General features: G+C 34.2%; 1 protein-coding gene across 1 annotated transcript; it reads left to right on the forward strand.

The window, feature by feature from the left end:
* The first annotated feature begins 8,394 nt into the window (after window positions 1–8,394).
* LOC131626441 (auxilin-related protein 2-like) lies at window positions 8,395–13,700 on the forward strand. Its single transcript, XM_058897260.1, has 9 exons — window positions 8,395–9,320; window positions 10,421–10,635; window positions 10,733–10,983; window positions 11,229–11,364; window positions 11,451–11,545; window positions 11,864–11,929; window positions 12,063–12,152; window positions 12,916–13,092; window positions 13,406–13,700. Exons 1-9 carry the CDS (start codon window positions 8,773–8,775, stop codon window positions 13,442–13,444), a joined length of 1,617 nt encoding a protein of 538 aa, XP_058753243.1. The 5' UTR covers window positions 8,395–8,772; the 3' UTR covers window positions 13,445–13,700.
* The last annotated feature ends 2,735 nt before the right edge of the window (window positions 13,701–16,435 follow it).

A 16,435-nucleotide genomic window follows, 5' to 3' on the forward strand; every position in this document is an offset into this window, starting at 1 on the left:
AGGGACAATTTTGACAAATCAATGGTGGGTGGGAGATCGAAGAGGTGGGGTGAGAAATTCTCTTATAGAATCAATTCATTTCGTACTCAATTCTTTTAGATTTAATTCACTTTCATTTTTTGTAATACTCCAATTTCAAATTACTTATTCTTCTCTTCTTCCCTTTCTCCTTTCTTGCTTTTTTCTTCTTTTTTCCACCATTCTTCCTTGTTTTCTTAAACCACGTCCATTGAATGTTTCTCCTTTTTTAAGACATATATTTTTATGGACATCCTCTTATATATCTTCTCACAAAAAAAATTAATAGAGAAAGGACGAAACTCTTTAGCCAGATTTACACCGAAATATAGTCTTAGCTATGAGACATGTACTATTAGATGTACCCATGAAAAAGATGGAAGATCTTTCATATAAGCTACTTCCCCTACGCATTTGATGACTTTGAATGAAAAAAATGTTTTGTCAGCTTCTAAGAAACTCTTTTAGTAAGTGTTTGTTGCCGGCATGTTTGCAACCATAACATAACTAAGTGTCCATGCTTTAAGGTAAAATTAACTCTCTTTTTATTAGCTTGATTTTTCATTTGTTGTCTGCTATTTTTTAAGTTCTCCTTTAGATTGGTTAAAATATCATGACGTTGCTGCAGAAAAGCATCTAAGGAGTCTACATCAGTTGTTTTTTCCTGTATATTAGGGAGGGGTCGCTACCATATAGTGCTTTGAACGATGTCATTTGGATATCAGAGTGAAAAGTGGTGTTGTGCCAAAGTTCGGCCAAATGAAGGAACTTATACAACTGACGAGGATGATCGCTTATAAAACATCTAATGTATGTTTCTAGAGATCTATCAACAACTTTTGTTTGTTCGTCTATTTTTGAGTGATAAGAGGTGTTGTATATGAGTGTAGTTTCTTGGACCTTAAAGAAATATTTCCAAACAGTACTGAGAAACAAGAGGTTGCAATCATGGACTATTGATTTGGGAATCTCGTGCATGTGACAAATCTCTACAGATAAGCAAAATGCAAGGTCCTTAGTTGAGAACTTGGTCGGCAAGGCAATGAAATGCATGAACTTGGTAAAACGATCACATATGGCAGAGGTGTAACAACACTTTCTTTTTTGTGTTTGTTATTTGTTATGTTGACAAATGGAGTAGTGTTTGACAAAGTTCTTTACTTTTAGATAGAGGTCAGGCCAAGCAAAAGAAGCTAGCAAACATGCAAGGGTAGCCTTAACACCATAATGGCTTGTTGTATGAGTGTAGTGATACTCATGTAGTACAGTGTTACGAAACCCTTGAATGTTAGGTACAAAAATTATATCTTTGTAGTACAATAGTCCTTTTGAAAACTTGTACAACTTGTGTTCACTGTAATGTTATTCCATCTATTCTACCAACTTCTAACCTTCAGTGTCCTTTGTATAAAATAGTGGGAGCATGGTTAAGAGATCTATAACTGGTGAGGATAAGGTATCAATACGTGAGTTGAGCAATTAAGAGAAAGAAGAGCTTTTGTGAGAGAGTGCAAAACAAGGTTTGAGGGAGAAAAAGCCATTGATTAGTGAACTTGCTGGTGGAAAATTAAGGGAGGGGGGAACTATTTTCATATGGGTGTGATTTTTATGAAGGGTAGAGAGAGGTCATCGCCCTCCAATAGGTTTTCCATCTTTTTAACCATTGTTGATGTTTCAGTGTTCTTGAGAGGAATTGGTATGAATTCGATTGTTATTGATATGATTCACAGGAATTTGTGCTTTGTTTTATGTTGTAAATTATGCATGAAATAATTGTTTGGATTTGTTGTGTTGCTGCCATTAATGTGTGTTTTGTGTTTCACTTGAATTCATGTCAATTTGGTAGATTGAAGGTAAAATTAATGACAATGTGAAGTATTAATCATGGTGTAATATATGTTTAATGAATTATATACAAACTGGGTGAATCGAGTTTGAAGTCAGAGCTTTGTGGGAGCTCCAATGGTGGAAAATCCTATTTTTACTATTGCATATTCGTGCGTCTTTGCCTGGCGAGTTATGCAAAGAGAAGAGGGGTTTTGTTCTGTGAGCTCACCCGCGAGGAGGGGCTTTGCATGGCGAGAGCTCGTCCAACTAGCTGTTGTGTCGCCTCGAGAGGCTGACAGTGCAGAGTCGATTCGTTATGACTCGATTTCTTTGCAAGAGTTATGTTAATGTGATTGTTTGATTCTATTGAGTATCGATTTTCACCGTGGAGTCCTGTTTGGTGTTGATTGATACATTGTTGATTGTTTTTAACCGATTTTAGTAATTTTAGATGGGTTGTGTTTAATTTGGAGATAGAATCGAGCATTGTATGGTCTTGTGTTGTGACGCTATTATGTTGGTGTATTTGGTTCATATATGGAACCATTGTTGAATTATGCAGGTGAAGATTGAGGCGAACCTCGTATGATATTTAATTGCCATTAATGCATCATGTATGATTTAGGTGTTGATGATTCCAGGTTCATAGATGGAACTAGTGGCGTGTCGTTTAATCTAGAGATGTGATCAACGATGGGATGATTTCAGTAACATACCTCCGAACTTCCAAACTTTGGTACCACATTCATATAGAGCCGAGTAGTTGATTTGCATACATACTTGCATTGTGAATTTCTTGTCGTTGTGTTGTGTGAATAATTGATTGTTGATTATTATTGTTGATGATATTTATCCTTGCGTTCTTTTGCACCGCTAACAGATTTTAAGCGTATTTTCACCCCCTATTTTCTTATTGTGTTGGCTTTACGCCTATGATGCAAATACTCAGGTAGAGACTGAGAAACCTTAGATGTTGTTGTGTGGAAGATGGCTCGTGCCTTCTTTGTTTATTATTTTCTGCATTCTGTTTAGTACTTGGTGTCGCTCTGACAGTGTAACACAAGGGATGTGATTGTTATTTATTTATTCTGCTTATTATTAAATTGTTATGAAACCAATATTTTATTCAATTTGAAGTTAATTCTATTTGAGACAGTGAGATGTTATTTAAAAGGTTCTTTATAAATTCTGTTGTGATGTGTTTAAGTTGTGCAAATGTTTTATGCTGAGAATGTGTGACATCCTATTGGTAAAAGTAAACTCTGATTATTTTATAAAATGTGTGTCGGGGAATTAGGGTGTTACGTAGTTGGAATATGAGAAGGTCAGTCTACCCACCATGGTTTTGTGATGATATTTGTTCCCTAGTACGCGTCATATGTGTGAAACCATATCGATGCTCGTTTCTTTTAGTTTCTTAATTGCTTGTCAGCAGGAGCGGGATTGAAACAAATAAGGGAGAAGCTTCTGCTTCTATGAGATGTTTCAGGTGTGAAGGGTTGGTTCATCTTGTCGTTGATTGCAGAAGTGTAGGTTTTTGGATGAGGTTATGATGTTTCTCGAACTCGAAGATATGACGGATTTGAGACTCGTGTCTGTGCGTCAAATGAAGATGACTTTGGAGGATAATGATCAGATGCTCATGATGTTTGCTTCCTTGAGAGTGGATAGCGAGGTTGCGAGTGTTGAGATACATATTGTGTGTGAGTTCCCTGGTCTTTTTCTTAAGGATATTAGTGAAGTGCAACCTGGGCGAGGAATTAAGTTCGCCATAGATTTAGTACCTAGTACTAGACATGTGTCAATGGCACCATATAAAATGTCTGCTTTAAATTTTAATGAGTTGCCGAAACAGTTGGAAGATCTGTTAGAAAAGTAATTTATCAGACCTGTCGCTTCATCGTGGGGAGCGTCAGTATTATTTGTTAAGAAGAAAGATATATGGTAGCATGAAATTGTGTGTTGGTTATCCACAACTGAATAAGGTTACTATTAAGAATAAGTATCCTCTTCCTATGATCAATGACTTGATGGATCAATTGGTTGGTGTTTGTGTGTTTAGTAAGATTAACTTGAGATTTGGTTATCATCAGATTCGAGTAAAGTTAGAAGATATCCCTAAGACTGCATTTAGAACTCGATACGGTCACTATGAGTACTCAATGATACATTGTGGTGTGTCTAATGCCCCATGTGTGTTTATGGAATATATGACAAGATCTTCCATCATTACTTGGATAAGTTCGTGGTTATGTTCATCGATGATATTTAGGTATATTCTAAAATAGACGAAGAGCATACAGAACATATGTGAGTTGTGTTATAGGTTTTAAAGGAGAATCAAATATATACCGAAATGTCCAAATGTGAGTTCTGGTTGCAATAAGTGAGTTTCCTTGGTCATGTGATTTTCAGTGGTGGTATAGCAGTTGATCCATCTAAGGTGGACACAGTGTTAGAATGGGAGACTCCTATGTCAGTTCTGAGACAAAAATGTTATGGGTTTGGTTGGTTACTACAAGAGACTTATTGAGGGTTTTTCAAAGTTAGCATTGCCTTTAAATCAGTTGAATCGAAAGGGTAAAGCTTTTGTGTTAAGTTTTCAGTGCGAAGAAAGTTTCCAAGAGCTGAAGAAGATGTAAACATCGGCGGCAGTTTTGATTTTACCAGATACGAAGAAATATTTTGTTGTGTAATGTGATGCATCGAAGATGGGCTTAAGTGGTGTACTTATGTAGAATGGTCAGGTTGTGGCTTCTATGTTGAGACAACTGAAGATTCGTGAGAGGAATTATCCCAGCCATGACTTAGAGTTAGCAGTTGTAATGTTTGTGCTTAAGGTATGAAGGCATTATCTGTATGGTTTAAGGTTTTAGGTATTCAGCAATCATAAGAGTATCAAGTATCTGTTTGATCAAAAGGAAGTGAATATGAGGCAGAGGAAATGACTTTAGTTTTTGAAGGACTGTGATTTTAGACTGAGTTACCATCTGGGTAAAGCTAATGTAATAGCAGGTTCTTTAAGTAGGAAGTCCTTACATATGTCAACACTTATGGTTCGAGAATTTGATTTGATCGAGCAATTTCGATATCTTAGCTTGGTGTGTGAAGTGACTCCTAATAGTGTGAAGTTGGGTATGTTGAAGTTGACAAGTAGTTTTCTTGGAGAAATTAGAGAGATTCAGAAGATGGATGTGGGATTGGTTCACTGCTTGGTATTAGTTAACCAAGGAAAAGAAGTGGACTTTAAGGTCGATGAGAATGTAATCTTGAAATTTCCAGACAGAGTTTGTGTGCCAGAATTGCTAGAGCTTAAGAAGAGAATTCTTGAAGAAGGTCACATGAGTAGTTTGACTATTCATCTCAGAGTTACTAAAATGTATCAAGACCTTAACAAGATGTTTTAGTGGCGAGGTATGAAGAAGGAGATTGTAGAGTTTGTATATTCTTGTTTAACTTGTCAGAAGTCAAAGATTGAGCATTAGAAACCATTTAGATTGATGTAACTATTGAGTATTCTTGAGTGGAAGTGGGATATAATTTCAATGGATTTTGTGACCAATTTCTCCAAGACTTCTAAAGGAAGTGATTCAGTTTGGGTTTTTATGGACAAATTGACTAAGTCGGCTCATTTTCTTCTGATAAAGACCAATTATCCTTTACAAAAGCCAGCTGAAATTTATACTGAGAAGATTTTCAGTTTGCATGGTATTCCTTCGAGTATTGTTCCAGGAGGTTCGAGGTTCACATTGAAGTTCTGAGAGAGTTTACAAGAAGCTTTGGGAACTAAAGTAAAGTTGAGTTCTGCTTAGCCTCCACAGACAGACAGTCAGACTGAAAGGACTATCGGGTCTTTGGAATATTTATTGAGAGCTTGTGTTTTGGAGCAGAGAGGTAACTGGGACAATTACTTATCACGATCGAATTTACCTATAACAATAGTTTCCATTCTAGTATTGTAATGGCTCCGTATGAATCTTTGTATGACATAAGGTTTCAGACGCCTTTGTGTTGGTATGAGTCCGGTGAGCGTGTTGTACTTGGACCAACGATTATTCAACATACTACTAAAAAGGTCAAGATGATTCAAGAGAACATGAGAACTTTACAGAGCAGACATAAGAGTTGTCATAATAAGCAGAGGAAATATCTTGAGTTTCAAGAGGGTGACCATGTCTTTTTTAGAGTCACTTCAGTGAATGATGTTGGTCATGCGTTGAAATCGCACAAGCTTACACCTCGTTTCATTGGTCCTTATCAGATTCTCCAGAGAGTCAAAGGAGTTGCCCACCCAGTTGCCTTACCACTATTTCTTTTGATTCTTCATGATGTATTCCATGTGTCTTAGTTGCAGAAGTAAATTCCTAATTCGTCTCATGTGATTCAAGAGACGATGTGCAAGTTAGAGAGAACTTGAGCGTTAAGGCATCTCCCTTTAGAGTAGAGGATCGAGAAGTGAAACACCTGAAGGGTAAAGAGATTGCCTTGGTGAAGGTGGTGCGGGGAGGACATGCTGGTGGAAGCGTGACGTGGGAGCTAGAAAGTCAGGTGAAGGATTCATATCTATAGTTGTTTCCTTCAGGTAATTTTGGAAAGCGAAAATTCTTTAAGTAAGGGAGAGTTGTAACACCCCGTTTCTCGTGTTTTTATTTTAATTGGGTGAAAATTTATTTTTAATTGATTAGTTGTGTGCTTGGGTATTTTATTGAGATTTATTGAGGCGTGTAGAAATTATTAAAATTTAATTAGATTTTATGGTTAATTTTAATTAATTAAAATGAATAGAAAATAGAGATTTAAGTGAAATTTAGTGGAAAATAGAAACTACGAGGAAATAAGGAAAGTGATAATAATTAAAAGTAAGTTGGGGGCCAAGGTGTGATTAAGAAAATATTAAATAAGATTTTTTAATAAAAATGGATGAGTGAAACTTTTTGGTATCAGTACGTGAATCAAGCAATTATGAGAAATAAGAGTTTTTGTGAGAGAGTGCAAAACAATGTTTGAGAGAGAAGTAGCCATTGATTAGAGAACTTGCTGTTGGAAAATTAAGGTAAAACTGGGAACTACTCTTATATGAGTGTGATTTGCATGAAGGGTAAAGAAGGGTCCTCACCCTCAAATAGGTTTTCCATCTTTTTCACCATTGTTGATGTTTGTGTGTCTTTGAGAGGAATTGGTATGAATTTTGTTGTTATTGATATGATTATGTGAAGTATGCATGATATAATTCTATGAATTTTGTCATTGGGAGGAGATTCGTGCTCTTTTTTATGTTGTAAATTATGCATAATATAATTCTATGGATTTTTTATGTTGTTGCCATTAATGTGTGTTTGCTGTTTGACTTGAATTCATGTCAATTTGGTGGATTAAAGGTAAAATCAGTGACTATGTGAAGTATTAATCTTGCTGTAGTATATCTTTAATGAATTCTACGCAAACTGGGTGAATCGTGATCAAAATCAGAGCTTTGGGGAGCTCCAATAGTGGGAAATCATATTCTTTTGTTTACAGATTCATGCGTTTTTGCCTTGTGAGACTAGAGGCTCGCCTGACAAGTTGTGCAGAGAGAAGATGGGTTCTGGTTTTGTGAACTCGCCCAGCGAGGATGGACTTCGCCTTACAAGAACTCGCCCAACTAGCTGTGTGGCGCCTGGCGAGGCTGACAACACAGACTCGATTCGTTTCAACTCAATTTCTTATACAGAGTTTTATTGCTGTAATTGTTTGGTTCTATCGAGTATCAATTTTTAGTGTGGAGTCCTATTTGGCGTTGATTGATACATTGTTGATTGTTTTTAGTTGAGTTTAGTGATTATTGATGGTTTATGTTTGATTCAGAGATGGAATCGAGTATCGTGTGATTTTGTGTGGTGACACTGCTGTGTTGGTGTATTTGGTTTAGAGCTAGAACCATTTGTTGACTTATGTAGGTGAATGTTGAGTCAATCCTCTATTATTCTGAAGAATGTGATAAATCCCCATTAACCCACTCTTCACATCGTTGTGAACAGGGGCACATCACTTTCCACATTCTCACAAACCGAGTCATCTAAGGAGTGAATAAGATATTTAAAAAATAGATATCCATCTTGATAAATTGACGGTCAAGGAGTCTTACGTGGACGACATTATACCTCGTCTATCATGAAAGACTTTGTGTGATCAAGTGAAAGGACTTTTACACATATTACATATTACACAAGCTATTTTTTATAATAAATAAATAATTATATTAAATTAGTTTTAACATGAATAAAATATTTAATAAATTATTAAAATTTTTTATAAAGAATGATTGGTTTATAAATTCTTCTAAAATTTATGTCAACATAAAAATTCATATAAGTTAAAATCTTAAATATATTCAGTTTTTATCATAATTATTTTCAAAATCATTTGCACGAACAGTTGTGATATCAATTTATTTTAATCAATCGACGTTACAAGTGTGAATATTTTTCTTCCGACCACCATGTTTCAATCATGCAAAGCATAATGCAAAATAATATTTCTTTTTAATAAAGAAAAGCATAATGCGTTAATAAAGTCAAAAAAATCAAACAAGGCGACGAAATTATATGGAAGCAAAAACCGCGTTGGATTGTGCGTGCTTGGTCACTACTACCAGTGCCTGCGTGACAGAAAGAAAACCAGCACCGCAACCACCAAGCGGAGTAGTGAAGAAGAAAGAAAGCCTCTCTCTTCTCTCTCTCTGAGACACAAATAGATAAGGATCCTTATCAACCTTTCATCCCATATTTCCCTAACTAACTCTTTCTTTTCCACACGATTCCCGCCACAACACTAAACCCCACAATTTTCACCTCAATTCATTCTTTCATTTCCTTCACAATCTCACATATTTCATTTATTCATTTCCAATTTTCATTCTATCAATTTTTTCGTATCCTCAATCCAACCATGGACGAATTCGGCGTATTAACCGAACGCTTCGGCTTGAAGCCGCAAGGTAAATCAGCTCCAATGGCTTCCTCCAAACGATCCACACCGACACCCGCCGCCAATTCCTCCTCCCGCTCATTCGGATCCCGTTCGCCACAAAACGGATCCGGATCCGGATCTCCTCAATATCCATCTTTCGATTTTGATTACGGTGTTTTCAACGGTAACAAAACGCAGCGTTCGGGTGGTTTTGACAATGGCATTGACGAGATCTTTGGTGGAAATGGAAACGGAAACGCCAGATCGAATGTCGGCAAGGGTGTTACTCTTGATGATGATCTGCTGTTCGGTGGTTCGAGTCAGTCGGTTTCGACTTCTTCGTCGTCGCAGGTTTATGTGGATGATATATTCGGTGGAGGGAATGAAAAAAGTGTTGGTGTTGATGATTTGCTAGGTAAGATTGGTGGATTGCATGCGACAGGCAGTAGAAGTTCGATGAATAAATCGCATGATTTTGATGATTTGATGGCGGGGTTTGGTGGTGGTGGCAGCGTTTCCAATAATGGGTATGGAATTTTGTCTTGAGTTTCTGATTGCTTTTGTTCTTTTTTAAATTGAGAGTTGATTCCAGAGTTTATGATGATTTGAATGATGTTAGTTTTTCTGGAATGTATGGTTGATTAGTTTAAAGGACTAACATGATATCTGTTTTATGAATTTGACTAGCTCTTACACATTCATAAATTCCGGAATTAATGCGAAGTAAATTTACCTGTTTTAATCAACTAAACTACTTTTAAGTTTTAACTCGTTTTTATTTTTGCAATCACACAAGAATTCTATGCCTGTTAAAAAAGCAAGAAATTATGATACAGCAACAATAGCCAAGCAATTATGATGATATAAATTTTTAGTGATGAACTTATCGGCATACAGATACAGTACTCTGTACGGGTGGGAGGGTAGCTCATCTGGCTTGAAATTGTTGAGTTAAGGGTTAAAAGGAATTGGAGATACATGGTTCAATTTTGGCAAGGGTGTACATATATACTAACAGTTAACCATTGACAATCTTACATACTTATAGCAAGCTTTGGATGGTGTTAGAGAGAAACAAATCCATTGTGTAAGTTGGATATGGGCATTGAGTACTACTCTCTTAAGATGCATCGTAGATGCCGCAAATACTTTGACCTTGTTTATATTCTCATGATTTGAACAGGAATATTTGAGATGCACTCTGCTGTGCATGATGTCAACAGACAAATTTAGATCTAGGTTAATTATGAATTTGGTGCTGGTTTTTTCCTTCTTCATGTTTCCAGCCATGCTCAATTTGAATACCCAATCTCTGTGTCCTCTTTCTGAATGTGTTTAGAAATTCAGATGATTCTGAACTTGGATCCAGTAATCGTTCCTAGTAAGGTATATTTGAAGCTACCGATGCATGCTTCTTGATGTTAATATTATTCAGGAGTATCTTTGGTCATTCTTTCTACTTTATTTCTAAGTGCAATGGCATATTTTTCTATCTACAGTTGCTTTAAGTAGTTTATTGATTGATTGAATTTAAAACAACAGTATACATTTTTCTTACCTTTTTATTGATAGTTGCCATCCTTCTCCATAGTATGAATGTAACTTAATGTGTTTTTTCTTTTTCTAGGAAAGCAAGCATTGAGACGAAACTTCCTCCCAAACCAACCGCCACATCTCATGATGATCCATTTTTAGTATTTGAAACTTTAAGCACATCATCTTCAGGATCATTCCTGGACTCATTAGAACAAATGAGTAAGAATAGTTCTAAAGCTACAAGTGGCAGCTCCAGTCCCTCCCCATTATTGAGGCCTCCACCATCAGGGAATGCTTCAAACTCATGTAAAGATTCTTTCAAATACTCGAGCTAGAAGAAGTGAAAAGTCATATTTTTTATTACTGACTCTATGCGTTCTTCTGATATCATTTTTTGATGCAGTTAACAACTCAAATATATCATCATTAGATGAGCTTGAGAACTTTGCCATGGGCCGGGTGCAGAGTAATGCTAGTAGAAGGGCAAATACCAACACTGGTGAGATTAAGCAAAACTCAGCGGCTAAGATAAACAAAGATAAAGAATCTCCAGCTACAAAAGTGAATCAATCAAATGGTGCGGATGATCTTGAATCCTTTTTCAGCATGGGGTCTCGATCAAACAGTGTACCAAAGTCAAGGACAACAACTATGGTAAAAGTTAAAAATATAATAAGGTCTTGTTAACGAGTGCTCTAAAGACATTGGTTATGAAGTCCATAAAGGGAAAGTTTAACTTGAAAATACAAGTTGAACATTTCTCAATGTAATAAACTTATTTCTTTTGATTTCTTAAACAATGTCCTAAGGGAACTTGTTAGCATTCTCCATATAATAATATCAAAGATATTGCCACATTATATGACTATATTCAATTTTTTGGCCGATGCACTGTATAGGATCATATGTTCGATCGCCAAGTAAACAATAAAGAAAAACATGATGGATCACAAAGAGTGCCATCACGATCCCCAGCCAATGCAAAGAAATCTTCACCAACAACATCTTTTGATGACTTGTCATTGATATTTGGAGGTAAGTTGTTTATATTTACCGATTTCTATTACAGTGAAGTGATTTCATTGTCAACCTATCATTTTGTTTTCTTTTTGTTGCAAAAGCTTCCCCGTCATCGGAATTTGAGGAAATGGAAGGTGAAACTGAAGAAAGGAGAAAAGCGAGATTGGGACGTCATCAGAGAACACAAGAGCGAGCGGTGTGTATTATCTTGCTTGATTATCCAAATTTTATTATTAAGGGATGGGGACTCATTATTGCAATTTGAATGTCATATTTCTATCAACAATTTTTTTGTTGTTGTGATACTTAATTTTCTAAATGATTGGATTGATGAATTTTAAGCTTAATGATCTATACAAAGACTCGACATAAGATATTTTAGCTAATTCATCTTTAATCTTGAACTCGAAGCACTTGTTACCTTAATAGGTTATTCTGGACACTGGCATTACAAATTTATATTTACATTATTTCTCATGGGATAATTTTGCTCTTTTGACTGTCATGGTTCCAGCTGAAAGCAGTTGCTGATATGAACCAGCGTGACCTTCAATCTAAGAGGGAGCAAGAAGAGAGACGTGTAAGCTTTTGTAGTGTTCTTATTTGGATCACGATTTATTTCCAAGGATAATCTAATTATAATTTCTCGAGTTCTTTTTAAATTTTGTATATTTGTCAGATTTCTTAGTGCGGCATTTGATTTTAATTTGCAGCGAATAGCCGACACTGTGGATGTTCAGATAAAGAGGTGGGCTGCAGGGAAAGAAGGCAATATGCGGGCATTGCTGTCATCATTGCAAAATGTATGGTTTCTTATCATTATTGTTATAATTGTTAATACTTAATTTCACTTCAGGCTCTTGCATTGACCAATTTAACCCTATAGTCTGATTTGGATTCTTAATTTCTTATCATCATAATGTATTAGGGTTTTATTGAAAAGGAAATAGAAACATCAGGTTGTTTTGTTTTCTATGTGCCAGATTGACAATTGAAACCTAGGCTCTGAATAGCTTTCACTTTGAATGCTTGGCCAGAACAGAAGGATTTAAAATCCAGTATAAAATATTTAAGAAATGGAAAATGAAGATATAATATAACATATATAAATGGAATTATTTGGAAGAAACTTTATTTTCAATTGATGTGTTGTGAGTTGTTAATCGTATTTATGTTTAAATCGTATGCAATTTTGTAAACCTACATGGTAGAATAAATGGAATATGTTGATTGAGTTGTTGACTGAAAGCTACATTAAGTTTTATTCTTGCTCGCCAATTCCAGCCATACATTTCTTCTGTTAAGGGGGTGAGAATTATTAATAACTTCTCAAAAATAAATGTACCTTTGATTGTGCTATCGTGCAATTTATTTTTTGTTTACTGGGTGCTTTTTCCTTGATAAATCTCTCTCCTCAGTCATTACTAATATCTCATTTAACATGAAGATAGTGTACCTTCTCACGTGTCTTTTGTTGCCTCTGTGATAAATAGTAATATTTTTTTTCTTCCATATCCTGAAATATTTGTTTTATTTCACACTTCTTACCTTTGAATTTATATTCAGGTTCTATCGGCAGATTGTGGGTGGCAACCAGTGTCTTTGACAGACATGATCACTTCTACTTCAGTGAAAAAAGTGTATAGAAAAGCCACATTATGTATTCACCCTGATAAAGTCCAACAGAAAGGTGCTAATCTTGAACAAAAATATACCGCAGAGAAGGTTTTTGACATCCTTAAGGTACCTTGTCCTATAGTAATTCTGAAAAATTGCTATGCTTTTAGCTAGAAATTCGTACTTTTTATTTATCCCTTTTCGTAAATGTCACAATTCTGAGCCACTGTTATGCAATACTGCATATAGTTCTATTGAGCTACTGCTAGCTTGATTTACACTAGTCACCACCATTTATCTGAACATATAACTCTCCCCTTCTACTGCTCAATCAATTTTTTATGAGGAAAATATTCAACTTGTCTCACATTTTTAATTGATACACAATATACCTGGGCGCGCCTTTTATATAATTCTATTCTTTCTGATCTTGAAACAGGAAGCTTGGACTAAGTTTAACGCAGAAGAGCTTTCCTAAATCTGTCACTTGAGGTTATTGCCTCTTCCTAAATCTGTCACCTGAGGTCACCGTTAGTCAATGGATCCATCAATGACGTTCACCGCATTGGCTTGGGGCTATTCACATGCCTCGGTGATGCCCGATACATGTTTTTCTTGTGCAGTTAAAGATTATTACGCTGCACATATATATTACATGGTGTCATTTGGCTGCATATTCGTTGTCCTAATGATGTTGAATGCTCTAATGTAAGTTATCATAGTACATTATGTTATTTAACAGTTTAGACCGGCAACTTATATTTCAGTCAGCCTGATCAAATCGTGAAGGTTGGTGTATGTTTGGATTGGCGGTGAGATTGAAAGAATCATGATAAGCCGCAATTTTAGCATAAACTAGACTCTTGAATATCAACAAAACTATGCTGGTGCTGTGATTTTGATGAGCTCACTGCTTATCTAAACATACATTTATTTATTTTTTGACGGAAAATGCAAAGTTGCATACGGGAATGAGGATAATTCAATTATATACTTGTAATTAGGTTTATTTTTTACGAATAGGAGTCTTTTAGGTTGATGTTTTTATTTGAATTGGTGAGTTATGTCAAATGAATGCCATCGTTTTATTTTATTTTATTTTTGAAATTCAAATAGCTATAGCTATATACTAAGAAAGCCAAAGGGAAAAGAACAAAGACGAGAGACCATGACGCTTTGGGTATTCCACACTCTAGTATGCGAGTCTATACTTTTTCCAGCTTTAACAAGCTCTCTTTTGACCAAAAAAATGCTCTTTAGCAAGCTCTGTATATAACTTTTAACATAAGAGACTGAATTCAAGACAAATGTTTTCAACAATTTAAGATCACATTGGTAATACCTGCCACTGTCTGAATACTATTGAAACAATTCACAATTGCCACTGTATCACTTTCAGGGAAGCAGAAAACATTCTTTTGTGGCTATCTTCGGATGAAATCTGTCAAGTTCAGTAAAATTAATGGATATTTAAATATTTGTTAATACAGATTTAATGAATATTTAAATATTCATTAATTTATAGATATGAATATGGATTTGATAATATCTTATCCGTTGATATTTGTATTGGTTAATCGGTTAATGATTGTCAAAATTATTTAAATATTATTTTGTTGAATTTAAAATTATTATTATTATTTTTGTGAAAGATAAAATTATTATTATTATTATTATTATTATTATTATTATTATTATTATTATTATTATTATTTTATTGAATCTAGTATAATTATGTGGCAGAAGAATGAATAAAATGAAGGTGATTTATTTTATTATTATTATTATTTAAAACTATTTGATATAATTTTTTAGTAGTTCTGTTTTTTTAAAAAGAAACATATTTAAATAATACTCCCTCATTTTTTTTATAAGTTTGGAGAAAAAATTTGTACTAAAATATAAGTTGTTTATTTTTTTTTATCATCCTTAAGTATTTATTGTCATATTTTCTTTCAATTATTTAAATTTATCCTTTCTTGCCATTAACAAAGGATAGTATTATAAAATTCTTAATAATTTTTCTTATAAATGATTATTTTTTCTAATACTCTATTTGTTCCAAGATTAAAAGATGTTTTGAAAAAAAAATTGTCTTACTTTATAATCTTAATGTAACATAATTTTTTTTAAAAATATCCTCACATTTTTTTATTATTATTATTATTATTATTATTATTATTATTATTATTATTATTATTATTATTATTATTATTATTATTATTATTATTCATGTTTTTAACTTTTTAATTTTATTTCATGTATAATTATAATTATGAGGGAGATTATTGTAAAGTCATATGCTTTCTGTATCACAAATTACAATGAGTGATCTATTTGAAATAAAAAGTGTCTTAAAATGAATGATCAATTTCAACAAATTAATTTCTTTTTTTCTTTCCATTTGTACCGTTTAATTATTACTATTTTCGCCAAATTCTAATACATGATAATTGTCACTTTAGTAAAAATATCATTTCTTTATCCATATTTCTTAAGTGTGAAATAGTCAACTAAATCATTTATTATAGGACGAAGGGGGGTATATAATTTGTCTTTCTAATAGTACTAATGATTAAGTTATTCAATTTGTGTGAAATATTCAAAAAATAATTTAAGACGGAGGAAGTAGGTGTGAAAAGTTCAAAATGATTTATAAAAAAATAGAGTTAGTAGTGTCTATGAATATACATGGATATTTTAAAATTCATGAATACACGATGGATAATCACACGAGTATCACGTCAGATGGATACTCACAAGAGTCTGAGTATCATATTTATCCAACTAATTACTTTCAATAAAATATCATTGTGAAATGAGTTGTAGAATCTCTTCAATTGCCCCATTTAAAACCCAGCGTCAATGCTACAATTGGATCACCAGTCTGAAAATTCATATTTGTTACAACAAAACCACTTGTTTGTCACAATTTATTATAACCAAGTCACAACCAATGTGTCCCTCAGAATTTAGGTCTGCATCTACATTGGGCGACGCCCTTCGTAGAAGATAACATACTCACATTTGGATTGCATGATTGAACTCATCCACAAATTCATGAACATATTTAGCATCATTATTGATTATTAGATATAAAAGCTGATTCATAACCAATGACAGCCAAAATTTCCACTAAGAGCAAAATATTTGAACAACAAGAGTCGTTTTGTATGTAAGGCTATGTAACAATCGTTAATTCAAATCATCACGTGAAGGAGTTCAGATACTCATGCTCATTTACGTGATGATTTGCTTTTGAGACCCCCCTTGTTGATTTCTGACCCATTGTTCCCTTTTTGTTTATGATCGATTGTTAAAGGACAACTAGTAACAAATCCGTACATATGCACAGATTTTGTTCGGTTATGCGAATGTTGTTGTTTGGTTACGTGAATTCGGTTACGAGCATAGCATTAAATAAAATGTTAAAAAAGAAAAAAAAATTAGATAAATAATTGATTATTTC

Source organism: Vicia villosa, unplaced genomic scaffold, assembly GCF_029867415.1.
Source record: "Vicia villosa cultivar HV-30 ecotype Madison, WI unplaced genomic scaffold, Vvil1.0 ctg.000287F_1_1, whole genome shotgun sequence".
NCBI classification, from domain to species: Eukaryota; Viridiplantae; Streptophyta; class Magnoliopsida; order Fabales; family Fabaceae; genus Vicia; species Vicia villosa.

Coding starts and splice junctions, on each gene's coding strand:
- LOC131626441 (XM_058897260.1), top strand. CDS start 8,773: ATGGACGAATTCGGCGTATTAACCGAACGCTTCGGCTTGAAGCCGCAA. Junction 11,546..11,863: donor AGAGAACACAAGAGCGAGCG/GTGTGTATTATC, acceptor TCATGGTTCCAG/CTGAAAGCAGTTGCTGATAT. Junction 11,930..12,062: donor GGGAGCAAGAAGAGAGACGT/GTAAGCTTTTGT, acceptor TTTAATTTGCAG/CGAATAGCCGACACTGTGGA.